This window comes from Phaseolus vulgaris, chromosome 9 (genome assembly GCF_000499845.2).
Source record: "Phaseolus vulgaris cultivar G19833 chromosome 9, P. vulgaris v2.0, whole genome shotgun sequence".
Taxonomy (NCBI): domain Eukaryota; kingdom Viridiplantae; phylum Streptophyta; class Magnoliopsida; order Fabales; family Fabaceae; genus Phaseolus; species Phaseolus vulgaris.
In genome coordinates this window covers 28,953,884-28,972,114 of record NC_023751.2, presented here as the reverse complement: position 1 = coordinate 28,972,114, position 18,231 = coordinate 28,953,884, and the positions used below count along the sequence as shown (strand labels likewise).

At 30.9% G+C, this 18,231-nt stretch overlaps 1 protein-coding gene across 1 annotated transcript; it reads right to left on the bottom strand.

Moving 5' to 3' along the window:
- Window positions 1-9,276: 9,276 nt before the first annotated feature.
- Window positions 9,277-12,782, bottom strand: LOC137820532 (pentatricopeptide repeat-containing protein At1g18900-like). The gene is made up of 2 exons (XM_068624667.1): window positions 12,518-12,782; window positions 9,277-12,089 (listed from the first exon to the last, which is right to left on the bottom strand). Exons 1-2 carry the CDS (start codon window positions 12,521-12,523, stop codon window positions 9,450-9,452), a joined length of 2,646 nt encoding a protein of 881 aa, XP_068480768.1. The 5' UTR covers window positions 12,524-12,782; the 3' UTR covers window positions 9,277-9,449.
- Between the last annotated feature and the right edge of the window lie 5,449 nt (window positions 12,783-18,231).

Below are 18,231 nucleotides of genomic sequence, written 5' to 3'. Positions count from 1 at the left end.
GAAAGAAATTTAGTTCTCCAAACTTTTTGTATTTTTATTTCCTTTTTATTTAAAATAATAATGAAAGAGAAGAAAAGAATAGAAAAAACAAAATATTAATAATTTAAAATAGAATAATTTGAGACCGTCACATAGAATATATTACATACACTTATTTTTTTTAAAGTTAATATTCAATAAATTTAATTATATCACACACTTTCCATCACTTCTTAAATTCTTTCTTTTCTTTTTTGTTTATAATTTTTTTCTTATTTACATATTTTACTAATTTAAATTTCTTTAAAATCTATCTATTATAAATATTATTTATCTAATTTTTTACTTGTCTAAGTAATTATATCCTACACACTTACTAATTGTAATTACCTTCCTCCATTTAATTTTCTTTTTTAAATTTCTACACTTTTATTTCAATTTTTTCCTCAAATTATTTATTTAGAACCATTAATATCCCCGCCCTAATTTTTCTTTCCTTTCATTATTTTTAAAATAAAAAAGAACAAAAATACATCATGTACAATTTGGGTGAAAATTTCTCCAATAATTCATACTTCAGGCATTACTTTTTTTTTCTCGCAGAACTGTATTTTTTTTCATTCTTACTTTTTTTTTTACTGAATTAGATTAATTTTAGATGAAATTTTTGAGAAAATAATAAATTATTTTTCAGGATAAATTTATTAATAAAACACTAGTTTTTTAGCCACTGGTTTCCTAATAGTGACAAGGAATTTTTGTTGGTGATAGGAAAGAAAGGAGGAATAATAATTTGCAAGTTATAATTTTAAGACTTAGGGGTAAAGTTTATATTACTGTACTAAGTGTACGTGAAGCTTTAAGACACGTTTTGATTAATTAATACTGCACATGAAACTGTCAGACACCTAACTATTTTGACCTACAAAACTATTATTATGTAATTTTTATACAATATTATTTATTTTAGTATTAGTATACGTCTTAGTGTGATGCACGATCTTTTATTTTATAACAAAATACTTTTAGGTATAAAATTAACCATATGTCAAAAATTTTAAATAATTAACATACAATTTTTAATCGAGTTAGACTTTTCAAACTTATTTTATAATAATACAATTTAGATAATATAAATAGGTTGCGTATGATGTGGTATTTCATGTCGTGGTTTAAATTATAAATTAATTAATTTTAATTGCAAATTTAATATATTCATGATTAAATTGTATGTTTAAGTAATATTTAAACATACTTTATAATGCTAAAAATAGAAATATGAAATATCTACGAAAATGGATAAAAAGCAAATTCATCAGAATTTATAGAAAAGTAAAGTTTAAACTAGAAAAGATGTTTAGTTCATCCTAGAGTCAGAGAAATATAAAGGTAAAAAGAAGGGAAACGAGAAAGGATATATCATTTCTCCTATTAACAAAATGTCTATCATTTGAATTTCTAAATCATTATTACAGTTAAAGTTTAAAAATTAACCTAAAGGTTTGTTGGTGTAAAGTTTTCTAAAAATATTTGTAAATATATATATATATATATATATTTTATGGAGTTCTCTTTATTCTTTCTATAAGTTTTTTTGGCGGTAGATGATTTCAATGATTAGGAAAGACATGACAAGGAAAGAATTGATCAACAATGGATAAAAATGGATGAATTTTGCAGTATTTAGGAGAAAGGAGAAAGGTACTAGGAAGAAGGTTAGACCAACTTTCTAGCAATTTATAAGACTTCTACACTTAAGGGAACGTTTGGTTCCGGGTGCGGAAAAATGAGGAATAGAATAGTGTAGAAAAAGTTGGAAAAACGAAAAAAAAAAAGTAAAAACACAAAAAACAATGTAACTTTTTGCTTTAAAACTTTATCTTTCTTCATGAGAAAATTTGCAGATAAAGATGACTTTACATTATTATTTTTTAAAAATTAATAAATTATATATGATTATGTATGTAAACTATATTTTAATATATATATATATAACACTTATAATTTTTTTATTAATTATTAATATTAATTTTTATATTATAATAAATAAAATATTAGTTTTAATTATTAATACGTATTTTATTTAATTTAATATTAATTTTTTATTTTAAATTATTTTTATTTTAATATATATTTTTAAATTCTTTTATAATAAATTCTTTAATAATTTTTTAAAAATTTATTATTTATCAAATTTGTAAATTTACATTTTATACATTTTTAAAAATTAAAAAAAATCTTTCACAATATCACATAAATTACAAAATTTCAATAAATTTTTCTCACAAATCTACTCTAATATACTCAAATCCAAACAATCTCACTTTCCTCTCAAATCATTTCAAATCTTCTCCCTCAAATCCCCTCCCCAATCCAAACACACCATTAGAGTGAGAGGAGCATAAGAGAAAAGTGAGACTTGAGAGAAATCGACATAAGTTCATTACTCAATTCAAGTCTTAGAATTACATAAAAGAAACTCTCTCTTTATAAAACTAATGTGACTATTAGAGCTCTAAAAAACTCTCCATGTGACACCTTAAAAACTCTCAAGTGGTGGATTGTCATGTCTTGAAAAACTCTCCATTAAAAATTTGACATGTGGCACAAGGAAGAGGTGAAGACGAGCATGAGACGCCACATGTGCTCCATAAAGCAAAGGAAAAGTCACCTTGTGGAAAAAGAAGGAAGTAAAAAGGAAGGTGCCATGTTGGAAGCTTATGTGTGGCACCTTGTGTGTGCCATCTAGGCATTTCACTTAACTTCTCTAAAATTCTACAATCTTATATTAAAATGACTGAAATACAAGGCTCAAAGTTCATATACATAATTTAAAGACTGAAATTAAAAACTTATATACTCTATAAAAGATTTACAAGGCTTCAGAAGGAGATTTCTCTATAAAAGAATATTATGATCAAAACTTCTTCTCTTATGAGCCTAATTGTTTTGGTGGCTGGGATGGTATTCCATCAAATTTGTTAAGTTAAAATTACTTTATATTAATTTTTATAAAATAGTTTAGAAATTTAAACAAAATATTAGTTCTAAGAAGGGATTAATAGAGTTTTTATGGTTAAAAAAATAAGTATGAGTAGGTAGTCTAAAGAATAGTGAGTATATGTATATCATTTATCTTATGTTAGTGCTTTTAGAGATGCGTGATGATTTTATGTTGTTGACATATTTAATGTAATACTAAATATTTTGTGCAAAGTATACTTTTCTTTTGATCAAAGTTAGTGTACCAAAACTTAATATTATTTGTTAGGATCAAGACACTAAGGATATCTACGTCTTTTATGAAAACATGACTACATTGTTGAGAGTAGACAATTCAAGTATAATATTTCTTTTTTTATGATTGCAAGTAACTGTACTTTTATCATAATGAAACATGCTATCATCATCCATTTAGTCGCTTGGTTTTCACTTTCGAAACACAAAGTTTTCTTAGTATGTTTGGATGATAAAATATCAAAGCAAAGCATGAAGACAATTAAATGTTTAAAGCACATTTGATCAAGTAAGTTTAACAAAGGTTTTGTTATCACATAGTATATCTATCGTAGCATATTAAGACATTTTTGAAAAAAAAACGATTGATTTTTATCTAAGCAAAAATCAAATAATCTAACTTATTTTAGCAAAGCATTCCTCACAAGACGATAAGACGATAGCTACATATAAATAACATATATATGAAACAAAGCATATGTGATATGACATATAGTGTGAAAACAAAAATAAGATACCATAACACAAAAAAGAATAAGACATGGAGATGGATAAGACATTCATGCATTATAAAGAAATATAAACAAAGATTCCTCAGAAGTTTAATACATGTTCAAGAAGAAGAATGTCTATGAAAAATAACTAATTCACAACTTCTCACATTCTTTTCATCCAAAAAAAAGAGAGGGATGAGAAGACCATGATTGCATGGGTGCAACTAGTTGGTTGATGGACTTGTTTGATGATTGAAAGGCTGATAGAGTTTATGAATGTAAGGGTTAAGGTTTAGGAGAAGTGATTGCTGAGTTGGAGGGATAAATGATGAATTATTTGAAAAACATATGGTGTAAGAGGTATTGGTTCAAGGGCTATTGGTGGAAGGGTGGAAAGAGAGAGGTAGTAAATGGAGTTGGTGGTGGCATGATAGATTTGTTAACCCAACCAATTTTGATTATTAGATGATTGTATCTAAACGATTTTGTCTCAATAGTCTAATTAAAGACAATATATTTTTCTTAGACAAAGATAAAATAATCTATGATTTTTTTATCATAACAAATAATATTTAGTTTCGATAAACTAATTGATTTAATAGGTTGTCTTTAGAGGTCATGTTAAATAGATATTTTAAAAATATTTTGAAAAGTTTTTCACAATAAGACAATGATTAGACACTTAAGTGGATTTTCACGAGAAAACTAAGATAATTAGTAGTTAAAACCTTAGTAGCTAACTAAATATCAATTTAGTAATTAATTTATAATTTTTATTAATAATGAAAACTATTTTAGATACAAATAATTTTTGTTTATAAAATAATATTTAAATTAGTCAGTATAACTAATTATTATTTTTCTCTAAAATTAGTTTTTATTTAATGATTTTCTTGTAGAGTATTTTAATATATTTTGTGGACATCAAAGCAAGAAAATAATATTTGATCAAAGTACTACAAGAATTTTATAACAACTATGGATTCAACATTGCTTGAAAAAATAGAACAAATTTAGAAAATTAAAATAATACACAATAATAAAAGTGAATTATCCAAATAAAATGAAACAAGACTCAAGCAAAACAAAAGCACACATGGTTCTACAAAAATAGAGCACCTAAAACAGCATACAAATGAAAACAAAATATGTTCAAGATAATTAAAATACAATGAGGAGAACATGAAAGTAATGGAGATTTTTTTAGAAGAATAAGAGCTACTTATCTCAACATAATCATGACTCTGATACCAAATGATGGAAATTGTCTTCTCCATTCATTGCTTTAATTTGCAATTTTGTATGGAGTTGCGAAAACAACAGAAAATGGATTGTAATATTGTAATAATTTTATGCAATTATTGTATGCAATATTGTACGATATTGTACCCAATTATATGCAATTAATTTAATAATTATAGAATCTCATGATTAGTATCCCTACCTAATTAGATTGTAATTTGAAGAGAGAAACTCCCTATATATTTCCTATACATGAAGTGATGTAACAATACACATAAGAGAATAAGAAACATCTCTTCTTCTTACCCTTTTTTATCATTTTCTTAACACGGTATCATAGCTTATCCTAGCAAGTATTTGTTGGGTTTATCAGGCCACCCGCCATCGGGCCGTTATCGGACCACCCATAACATATATCTTCACGCACGAGTTGGTAGCCTCGACGTGAGGGGGGTGTGTTGGAGAAGGTTTGGTAATGGGTGCTAGACTTCTTGGCATGGGAGAAGAAGGTTGGTCTACTGGAGGTTCAGGTGTATTATGACGAGTAGGAGAAGAAGGTTGGTTTGATGGAGGTTCAGGTGCATTGTGACGAGTAAGAGAAAAGGGTTGGTTGGTTTGATGGAGGTTCAGGTGTATTGTGACGAGTAGGAGAAGAAAGTTGGTTTGATGGAGGTTCAGGTGCATTGTGATGAGTAAGAGAAGAAGGTTAATGGAGTGAATGTTGGACAGGAGTGGGTAAGTCAATGTCAATAGTGGGCAAAATACTTTGTAATGGAGGTGAGAATTGTATTGTGACTGTTGGCAGAATGGGAAAACACTTTCAGGGATCAAATTTTTGCTTAGGTGAAACAACAGTTGCGTAACAGAGGCAACCAAAAGTTTTTAGGTGAGAAAGTGAAGGTGGTTGATTATATAGTAGCTCAAAAGGAGATTTATTTTTTGGTAAAGGTGATGGCAAACGATTAATGATATATGTGGCGGTTAAAACACATTCTCCCAAAAATTCTAATGGTAAATTGGACTAAAATAGGAGGGCTCGTGTTGTGTTTAAAACGTGTCTACGTTTGCGTTCTACTACTCCATTTTGTTGAGGAGTGTAGACGCAAGTGCGTTGACATTCAATACCTTTTTTGAGAAAAAAATCATACATTGAAATAAATTTCAATCCGTTGTCAACGCGTAGCATTGTCTACAATTATTATGAATGGGAATGAGATTTTTACTGATAGGGATCGGTGCTCTGATACCATGTTAAGAAGTGGGTTTAAAGTCTAACTCAACCTCATAAAATCGGCTCAATGAGATGAGGTTGGCACCCACTTATATACTATGAAAGACTCTAATTTCTAGTCGATGTGGGATTTCCAACAAATGGATGCAAATACTCTGGATTTGAAGAGAAGAAAATGAGTTTGGGAGAGTGAGAGGTAAGAGGTGAGGTCAACTCACTAAGGAGTCTAGGGGAGACTACATAAGAGACTACCCTAAATGGAGCTCAAGAACAAGTGTTTATGACAAAAATAGGCCGCATAACATTCTCATTCAAGCTGAATTTTACATAAGAGGAACATATATATTTATTATTATTATTAACATTATTAATATTATTTTTAATATAATTATTAATATTAGTATTAGTATTATTGTTATTAATATTATTAAATTTTTTATTAATATTATTATTAACAATAATATTATTATTATTATGAATGTTATTATTAGTGTTATTAATATTATTGTTAGCATTATTAATAATATTATTAATTTTATTATTTTTAATATTAATGATAATATTATTATTAATAATATTATTATTAATATTGTTAATATTATTATTATTAATATTGTTAACATTATTATTAATATTATCAATATTATTAATTATTATTAATGTTATTGTTCCTATTAATAATAATAGTAATTATAATAATAATATTAATAATATACTATAAAAAAATTGATGTGGTGTTTAAAGGTTTTATATGTAATTATGGGACTTTGTTAGATTCATTCCTTTAACAAATGTTTATAATAATAATAGTAAGATTAATAATTCTGATATTAATTGATTATTTTGTATTAGTTTCAAACATAATTACCAACATCCATCATTGTAGGTAATTACCAATTATCAATAAATCACGTGTGAGAATTGTCTTAGGTATTTGTGTGGTAACACTTTGGTTGGATAAAGGTGGTGGGGTGGTTGTGTTTTAAAAGTGTATTATCTTTAGTGTCGTGCTTCTAAATGTTTCTTCTTTATCTATTCTCATCTTCTTTGTAACATGTTAAAGACGTAAAGAATCAACAAAATTATTTTAATATATCATCTTTTATTATGATCATAAACTTAATAAAGAAATTAATACATCAAAACTTAATATTATATATCACCGTAAACAATTTAGAAATATCTAAGTCTTTATCAAAGTTCAACTACACTAAAATTAAACTATAAAAAATAAATTATTAAGAATAGACCATTCAAATCTAATACAAATCATTCAACTAATTATTTTAGTTTCCATTTCTATTTTCTTCTCCTAATAAACGAATTTATAGAAAATATGTTGAGATTAAACCCTAATTTTGCATATTTTACCATTGGCTCCTTAATATTGGCCGTAATAAAGGTTTAAAGACAACAAACTATTAAAAAAAATACCTTGTAAGCTTTTTGAGGTAGAGTTATTAGTAATTTACTTAACAAGGGTTAAAATTTTAAATCTAAAATAAACATTTTTAAATAATTATATTAATGTATTTAATTAATATTTAATTAGACCTCACGTTTTTAGTTGTTTCCGTTAATTAAGGTTTCCTTCTATATATAATACTATAATGTTTTTTTAATAATAAATTTCTTAAATGATAATAAGAATTACTTGAATGATCACTAAATTTAATTAATATTATTATACTATTCAAAAAGGGAAATATTATTTAAAAAAAAATATTGATATATATATATATTTAATTAATATTAGTGATCATTTGATTAATATTTAAATAGAAGTTACATTTGAGATTTGTTTTAGTTAATTAATGATTTCCTTCTTTAATAATAGAATGTCTTCTATTATACTAAAATTCTTAAATAATAGTAATAACGTGAACGATCAATCAATGTAATTATTAAAATTCAACAATAATCTTAATTCTATATCTGGCTTTTAAAATCTTTTATTTCACTTTTTAGTGTAAGTATTTTTTTTATGTTTGGATAAATTTATTTATAAGTATGTTTAGAAAAGAAAAATAAAATAATCTTTTCACATCCTACAATTAGCTTGTGAGATGATTTGGGTTTTTTGAGAAATTTCTCTATAAAAATTTCTAAAAGATAAAAATAAAAAAAGTGAGATGAAAATTTAACGTGTACCTAAGTTAAAAATAAAACTTAGAGAAAATATATAACAAAAACTGTACAAATTAATTTATACGTGGACTTCATTTCAATTTTTTTTCAGGAGAAGTTTGTTCAACCAAACAATTTGCAAATTTTATTCCATATAATTTTTCTAAATTCTTATTTTAATATTTTCATAAAATCATTTTAACTTAAGTTTATTCAATTTTTTTATTTTTATATGTTAGGAAACTTGTGGAAACAAATCGTTAACTTAGAGAAAAAGTAAGTATAGAAAGTGCTGAAGATAAAATTTATTATTATCACATAACACATAACAGTTAAAAGAACTAAAAAGAACCCTTTTAGATCACAAAAAAAATAGAAATTATATAAAGCAAGAAAAATTAAGAAACAAATTTCACATTTATTCTTTTTTAATAGCGTTTCATCATTTTTCACCTTTTGTTTTTCCTTCTTATATATGTAGTACATACACGGACACTGATACGACACATACACATAAATACGTATAATCTCTAGAATATAGAACACATGGACACAGATCTATATATTATATAATTATGAATGATATAAATTGATAATAAAGATTTATATGCACAAATATATTTCAGGTTTTTTTTTTAGCAAAAAGATATTTTTCATGACTAGTTCAAAAAGATTTGTTCCTTATTTTTATAATCATACTAAAAATTTAAACAATAAGTTTGAGTTTTTAGAAAATTAATGTGTTTTTCCTTTTTAAAATTGTGTTAAAATCATGTTAGAATTGTCAGAAATCTAACAATTTTTTTTTTAATTAGACAATTCACTGATATGTGTCCTACAAGTATCTTTTGAGTATCGATGTTTGATACGTGTGTCCAATTTAAGATAAGTGTCCGAGTCTCGTAGCTTTTGTTTTGAATTTTAAATAAGCGACTAATAAGAAGATGAAGAATTGCAGAGTGAAGATTGCTAACAAGCACTGAGTTTATCATTCCCAATATTAAAAATTGATAACTTGGATAAGTGCACACTGACCAGCTAAAATTACATACAATGTCAACAGTGCAGAAGAATTCCACTTCATTTCCCTCAGCAAAATTGTGTCTAAGCTGAAGTGGAAACAATTCTACAATTACCAATTATAGTAAATGCATTCGCTCAACATAAGAGTGGTTCAACCATTGACTAAGAGGCTCCCCACATCCTACAAAACAGCCTGAATTTCCATTTTCAGTGAAAAATGGGAAACTGAAGAGATTCAGCAGTTCATGCACTGTCTGTCTCACAAGAGAAGAACCTGTCACCCTACTCCTTCGACCCCATCCAGTGATGATATCTATCCTGTTAGGGCCAACCCCAGATGTCAGCATCTTCTGGCGAAACGAAGCAAGGGTCCTAGACAATGCTGTTACAGCAGTTCCATCAGACATGACATGAAGATTTATAAGCCAATAACAAGAGCTTTTCTCCTTCACAGCATCAGGATACACATTTTTTTGAGCAGCCACCTCCCAAACTGAACCAGCCTCCTCCTTCAGCCCAGATTTGTGAAGAAAGTCCACCACTGCATCCACAAGCCCTCTTTTGCCTTCTCTATCCTCAGAATGCATAAGGTCTAGGAATCTGCTCACATGATCCCGCACGTTTTGACCATCAGGTCCAGCTGCTGGCATGGACTGTAAGAATGTATGTGCTGGATGGCCAGTAACTGCCATAAGCTCACGACAAAAACACATATCATACATCGATTGTGCCTCCGTACAACAACTTAGAAGTAGAGTGTAAGTCTGCAAAGAGGGGTTTAAGCCAAGAGCCACCATGTTTTGGAGAAGATTGTATGCATCTGGTAATCGATGCACCCTTAGGAATGCACTCAGAAGTGAATTGCAAGTTGGTACATTTGGAAGCAAACCTGCTCTCACCATGGCCTGATACCATTCCCAAGCCTTCTCAACATTACCAGCCTTTCCCCACAGATCTATCAGAAGACCATACACGGGTTCATCAGGAATCCAATTGTTCTGTTTCATCTTAATGAAAACTGCTTCTGCCTCCTCAAGATACCCACAGTGACCGAGTACCTCCATTACAATGCTGTAAGTAACTTTGTCAGGTTTAAATCCTGCATTCTGCATGTCACGGTATAGTTTCAATGCTGTCTGATAGTTCCTTGCTTTAGCTTGTAAAGCAATCAAGATATTGTAAGTGACAATATTAGGAACACAACCCTGCTCAACCATTTCACAAAATAGCCTATGAGCAGCAGACAAGTTACCAGATTTTCCAAGGCAGTTGATCATGACACTGTATGTAAATGTGTCAGGAGAAAGGCCAACTTCTTGCATTCTTTCATACATAGACATAGCCACATCAAGAAATCCAGCTTTTGCATGGATATCTATGAGTGTGCAGTAAGTAACACGATCTGGTTCACATCCCATCTTCTGCATTTGGTTGAACACATTCAGTGCCTCCCTTAGGTAGTTTGCACGGCCATAGCTGTGAATTAGACGGTTGTAAGTAACAACATTAGGCTGGCATCCATCCTTGACCATCTGCTCTAGCAATTTGTTAATAGCACCAAACTCTCTTGCCCGGCCCAGGATACCAACCATGGTGGTGTAAGTATGCCCATCATGCCAGAAGCCCGGTTGTAGCTTTAGCCAGTAAAAGAAGCTTAGAGCAACAGAATGATCTTGAAGTTGCTTTAGGATCTGGTTAGCTTGGTATGCATCAATTGAAAAATTCAGGTTACAAAGAGCCTTCTCCGTAGCAGGACCCCACTTTAACTGTCTCAGCATATCTTTAACCATATCCACAACATGCCCAGAATTAGTAAAATGCCTGTTTGATGGAGCAATTCCTGCTGCCATATTCACATTCCTTGTGTATTTACAGAAACTTTCCTTGAATGACCCTGCCATCTGTGGATTTGAACTTGGCATATTAGAACCAAAATTTGTCACAAAGCGGTTTGGACGAGTTCTTGTTCTCTGTGGCAAGGCTCTGCGATCATGGCTATTTACTGGAATATTTGGAGCTTCCCCTGACTTCTCTATCCCTGGAGAAGCAACAGGCTTAAAGCCTTTAGCTAAATTTGATTTATCACCTTTTCCCTTTGCCCCATGATGATTATTCGTAGGTTTTGATGGCCCGGGATGAGTAGAGACAGGTGGTTTGGGATGAACGGCAGTAAAACTCTCCTTTCTAATTTGCTTCACATTGGAAGATCTAATGCTGGGTAGGGCTCTGCCAGGATCAACCATATAATTCTTAGAGTAGTTTAGTATTCCCATGCCATCTGACAAAGGAAACTTATAATTAACTACATCAGAAATAAAATTAACAGCAGCAATACCGGCCCTATAAAACTGGTCAGCATTAACAGAAGACGAATGAGCAACATGGTCCTGAACACCATCAACAACACAAGCGTATGTCACAGAGTCCGGCCTACTCGGTGCAAACGAAGTAGACCGAATTTGTTGTACACAACCAGATTGACCAACATCCCCAGCCTTGTGAGAAGCAGGCCCATTTGCCAAGCTTCCCGAGACCAGTGTTCCTACAACTTGAGATGTGGTTTTGGATACTAAGGAAGAAGGTTTCTGAACAACCAAATCTTCACTATTTTTTCTCTGCTGTCCTCTTGAGATACATGTTTCATCCTCAGGGCAAGTGCATGAATTGCCATCAGCTCCATTACATCGCGAACCCCCAAGCAAAAAACTCCTAGCATTACTCGAAAGGGTACTGATCTGCTTTGCTCTTAACATATTCTGCCAACAAAACTCAACATGTCATCATAACAAAACCAAAACGAAAAAAAAAAAATTGAAAGTAGAATCACATGACAGCAAACAAACAAACAAAATAACAACCACAGCAAAATGCGAAATGCAGGTCCCATAGCCCCAACTATAACAACATACACCTAATTATCACTGTTTCAATACTAAATAATGTCCAATAAACAAAATTGAAATAACATGGTCAAAACATGCATTTTTACAGAAGAAAACGTTGCGGCAATTCCATTTGACCCAGAAAGACACTAACAAGGGGCAAGGGTAAGCATAGTCGTTAAAGTTTTAAAGCAATTGAAAGGAAAAACCTGTGATTTAGAAAAAAAACAAAACATGAAACATGCGATGGTTCCGAACGAAGGAAGACATATGCAAGGCGTTGCGGGAGTGAAGAGAGGTACCTGCATGATTGAATGGTGCTATGGAAGCATAGAAGGGGTTGAGAAGGTGGAGGAAAGGGTGGCGGCTGGTATGGTTTGTGTTGTGTGTGGCGTTGAAGGGTAGACTTTTCCAAACAACTTGGGGCAGAAGCTAATGTATCCATATGAGCTGAGGTGTGCCCTCATCTCACGCACCCGACCCGACCCGCTTCAACCGGTTTCACCCACCCGCATACTCAACTTTTTTTCTATATTTAATTACTATTTTATATGTAATAATATTTATTTACGACTTTTTTAATATATATTAAAATTATTTCATACTATGCAATTGCTGACTCATTAATTTGGCCTCAAACAATTCAGATTAAACTTAAATGGAGCCATAATAACCAACTCTTCGTAAATTTCATTTCCTTTTTACTTTTAATTTTCTGTGTTCTGGTGTGAGAAGACGCGTGTGCTTGCTCACCACGCTCACGCGTGATCGACACGAAGAACACGTAGCTCATTTGTTAGTCTTTCGAATTAGCGAAAGAACATATATTTTAAATTATTTGGCCTGATTAGTAGTTTTCTTTTATTTATTCTACGGATAAATATTTATTTTATATAATTTGAATGTATATTAAATAATCATTTTTAATATATAAAATATGAAAATAGATGGTAAAGAAAAGTGTGTGATGTAGATTGATTTCTTCAAAACACAAATAAATGAAGGGAACTACTATTGATGAACGGAAGTATACAAAATGTTACAATAAATTGAGTTAATATTTTCAAGTTTTTTAACCAAAGATTTGATAGTGATAAAAGAATAATTTTTTGGATAAATGTCAAAATCTAAGCTTTTAAAAATAGGATAACGATATATCACTTTATGGAGTAAATTATAATCATCAATTTAAAATAGAAATCGAATATATCATATATCTTTTCGAATTAGTAACTCTTAATAAGGGTTTATGAAAACAAATACTGAGGATATTATACGTGTGAAAAAACACATCCCTCAAATATTATAAACTTCAACATCTATAGTTATGACTAATGAAACATACTTGTGTATATTATCACCATCTTTATGTATCATCTTTATATTTCATGATTTTTTTTTTAGTTTTATATTAATTATTGATAGTATCATGCAGTTTGTATTAATGTTGATAATATTATGGATGAAACATTTCTGAGATTACCGGGTAGGATTTGAGTTAGAATAGAATTTTTTTATTCTTATCTAATATTTTTTTTATTGATAATAAATAAATAAATAAATATGAATTACTTTAAGGGTTGTCCTTGTACATAATAACAACTTCTAACTTAACCCAGAGAAAGTCACCCGATGTATTAAGTAAATATCTCATAAGATTATCCTAATACAAACCATCGGGTCTATGCACCAATTAGAAAAGGAAAAAAACGCATACTATGACTTGGATGAAACCCACGACCAAGTCTTTAATTGGATCAATGCGAAAGCTTGTAGTACATCTACTACTTTTCCTTTAAAGATAACCTTATTTTTGTGCCTCCAGACCTCATTAACTACTGTGATCCAAATCCCTTCTCGAACTTCATCCATCGAAGTCGACGCGTTGCTCATTGAAAAGTTTAACAATGGAACATTATGAAACACATTCAGTCAAACACAACAATAGTTCCACAATAACCAAAATCTACAGTAATATTTTAGTTTTGATTTTTATTGAATCTTTTAATTATTTTTTCTCTTTTATTTGTATTCAGTTTATATATGTTGCCACTTTTTGTATCGTAAGAGATTTTTTAAATTCTAGTTTTAAGAGATTTATTATATGTACTTCAGTAGTGTTTGGATCATCAGTATAAGGTACACTGAGATTCTTGTACTCACAATTTTGAATTTGCCCATTAATTAATTTGAATTATTTTCTTAAAAGCATCGTCTAGATTTTTCATTAGAATTTTTGTTTAGATATTTCATTAGAATTTTTGGTTTTAATATTTGATTTTTCAATTCAAAGTAGCATATATTTCTCTACTCTAAGTTTTTCTTGATTATGGCCTCTAGATTATAGTTTCTTGATCTTCTTTTCCATATTTTATGTGTTGCCAATCGTTTGGTGAGAATTATGTGAAACTATCTTAAAAGAGATTAGTATTTTCAAATTCGACATTTCCGAAGTTAGTGTCGTATTTTTTGTCACTATTCTGAAATTTTGTGGTGGTGCAATCAGTAATTGGTGTTTTTTCTGTTTCCACCACTCCAATAATGTTTTGTAACGCGTTGTTTTATTCCGTGTTACAATTGTCCATTCGAAATCTTACACGAGAGGCGCATTCCGTGTTTGGCAATTTCATTGTTTGATTTCGTTTTAAATAAATATTAATGAATAGTTGAAGCGTGATGCATTGAATTTGAAGTATGTGATATGCATGATGAAGCGCGAAACGAGTTTATTCAAGCGTATACTGAATCAGTGGCACACAGTGCAATTCATGATTCGTGAGGCAGTTGATTGCGAGCAAGTGATTGAAGTGGTGATTCGAAGATTGTTCATTCAGTTGGATTCAGTGTGCTTGTTCGGTGCAAATCCGTTCTTTCGCGTGGCGTGAATAATTGCTCATACGTGCGATTTTCATGAGATTAGATAGAACTGATTCATACACAAGGAGCTGGTTTAACTCGAGCGCTGCAATGTGTGAAACTCATTAATTTGGAGTGGAGAAGAAGTTCACGCACAAGACCAAGGAGGCTCTCGTGAGCGGTGAGCAACCACCACGCGTAGTTCAAGTTTACTCCTCTCTACCTCGTGGCTTCTCTACTCTCCGACAAGAGAGAAGTGGGCTCGTGCGGTGAGGGCAGTGCTCAATCAACCACTGAAGAGCCTTCTATCGCAGTCTCCTCCTTCGGCTGACGTTTCGGTGCGTACGAACCTCATCAAAGTCATCTGCAAAGCACATGATCAAGATGTATTAACTTTTTTTTTTTAGTAATTACACGTTGATTTCAAAATCGTTGTCTATTAGCAAGTAATAAACCCTAAACCCTAAACCCTCTATTGGAGTATAGACGACATTTGTTCTAGAACCGTTGTCTATAAGTCACATATAGAAAAAAAAAAAAATAAATAAATAAAAACAACACCAACCTCAAGGTTGGCAACGATGGTGAAGGACAGGGCATCGACAATGGTGGAGGAAAAGCGGAGTGCAAGAACCTTAACCAATGAACCAATGGAAGAATAGGAAATGAACCAATGGAAGAATGGAGGAAAAATAAGATGAGGGTAGGAAGAACTTACAAAGGCAACGACGGCGACGGTAGAGGGAAAGTGGAGCGCGGTGGTGGAACAATGAACAAGAACCTTAAACAATGAACAGGTGGAAGAATGGAGGAATAATAAACAATGAGAGTAGGAAGAACATACAAAGGTAATGAGTGAAGAGAACGTTCAAAAGATTTGAAGAGAGAGAGCAAAGAAGAAAAAAAAATGCAGAGAACGAAAGCGCAAGTGGTGCAGAGTATCGAATTAGGGTAATAATGAGGGTATAGACAGCGGTTGTAAGAGGAAACACTATCTATTTAAATCACAGAGGGAACCACTGTCTATTCCTTTAGTGATTTAAATAGACAATGGTTCCTCTTTCAAATGTTGTCTATATACCTGTTTTAATTTCAAAAATGTCACCGCATTTTGATAAACGGTGTTTGGTAGCGAAATGTTGTATATTAGCTGTCAGAAATAAGTGTTTTCGCATTAGTGACGACGTGTGGCAACACGCATCAGCCAGCTCATCCTCGACCTTCAAGAAGATTTTCACATCACGAAGTTGCTCAAGGAAGCTAACGTGGCAACATCGAAGGTCACCTAGTGTAATTTCATGGAGTTGCGATCCTAACTTCTTCTCCAGCACGTCTCTCTGCATGCGTTGGAGATATTGTCAATAAAAGCAAATGGTGCATTTGCTAGAAGCATGAATATTGTTGTTCAATGGACCTGTTTTAAGCAGTTGAAACAATTGTTTTTGAATTGTTGAATCAACTCTATAAATTCATTTTGGAACTAGCATTGGTAATTCACATGCAGTTTTAAAGAATTTTATCAAACGAATAGTAGGTGATATCTTGATTTCAATCAACGATTGCATCTGGTGGTTTAATCATCTAGTAATTCAAGTTAGAGTAGTTAAATCAATCAATGCAAAAGTGTAAGGCAAAAACGAGGTTAAATCAACCAATGCATAAGTGTAAGGCAAAAATGAGGTTATGTATTAAAGGTTATAGACAGAAAGCTTTTGAAAGGAAGTTAAAATCAATTGTGTCTTTTCTAATTTTTAGTTGTTTCTCTTTAAACAGGTGTAAAACCTTTATTTTGTTTTTTCTGATTCTAGTCTTTATTGATTGACTTTTTTATTTTTCATTCTTTCTCTTTAGCTAGACTCTAGAATGTGTGTACTGTTTGTATATTTTCAAAAAATCTACTTTGATTTCAATAGAAAAATAGAAAATATATTAATTCTCATATATTTTTTGCCTTCCTTTTTTATCATTTTGTCCTGGTTGAATATAAGTCAATCCAGGAGGAGCAACCATGTACACATTGTTCAAATTTCCCTCTAAAAAGACATTGTTTATGTATAACTGTTTAAATTCCCAATTACAAATAGAAGTTAGAGAAAGAAGCAACCTTATGGTGGTCATCTTTGCTATTGGGGAAAAATTATCAAGGTAGTCAATTCATTTTGTTTATGTGTGTCCCTTTGTCACATGCCTTGCTTTATACCTTTCAATTGTCCCATTAGTTTTATATTTTATTTTGAATACCCATTTGCAACCTATGGTAGCTTTGTCCTCAGGCAGAGCAGTCTCCCAAGTTTAATTTGACTCCAAAGGAGATATCTCACATTGTGTAGCTTTTCTCCAACAGTCAAGTTTAAAATCCACCTCCTAACAAAGTTTTCTGTGAAAAAAAAAATCTATTATTTATGATTCTTGTTAATTTTCTTACTTGGATTATGTGTTTTCTGAAATATCGTAGTTTTGTCATATCATTCATATCATTAGAAGACATTTGTAGAGAATTGGTCTAAAATATACTTATACGAAAGTGGTTATCAAATACAAAGTCTTTAACAAAGAAAGATATTTATGTTTTTTTTCAGTAAAAATTAAATTAATTAAAGGGAACACTTTAGGGGTATTCCAACCCTTATATTAATGCTAAAACAAATCACAAGAAAACATCCAAAAGCATCTCAACAAATTGAAAAACTTATAAGAATCAATATTTTTCAGAGCAGCGCAACTCTGCATTTTTCAGCACTATAGAAAAACAAAAGAAAACATATTATGCAGCAAATCTGCATATTTCCAGCACAATATACTTTAAATTGTTTTCCTTACAAATACACTCCCAAAACCATTCCCATAAAAACCTCTAATGATGGTCAAATATCCCTTCAAAGTTGCTAAGACAATCTGCATTGTCTTCACTTGCACTAGCATCAACTATTTTTGCTGCAAAAGGTATCTCATTCTACACTTGCCAGGAAAAGCTTTACTCTGCTTTTGCCTTGTTGCTTCCATCCTAAAATTTGCAGATCCCATAGTCCTTCTGTTGTCTCCTGCATCATCTTTGGTCTCTTTTCGTTGCATCCTTTTTCAACCAAATGATATTTGTTTTCCACAACTGTGTCGCCATCACAGGGAGCTTTAATACACTAGTGATGCTACACCACAACAT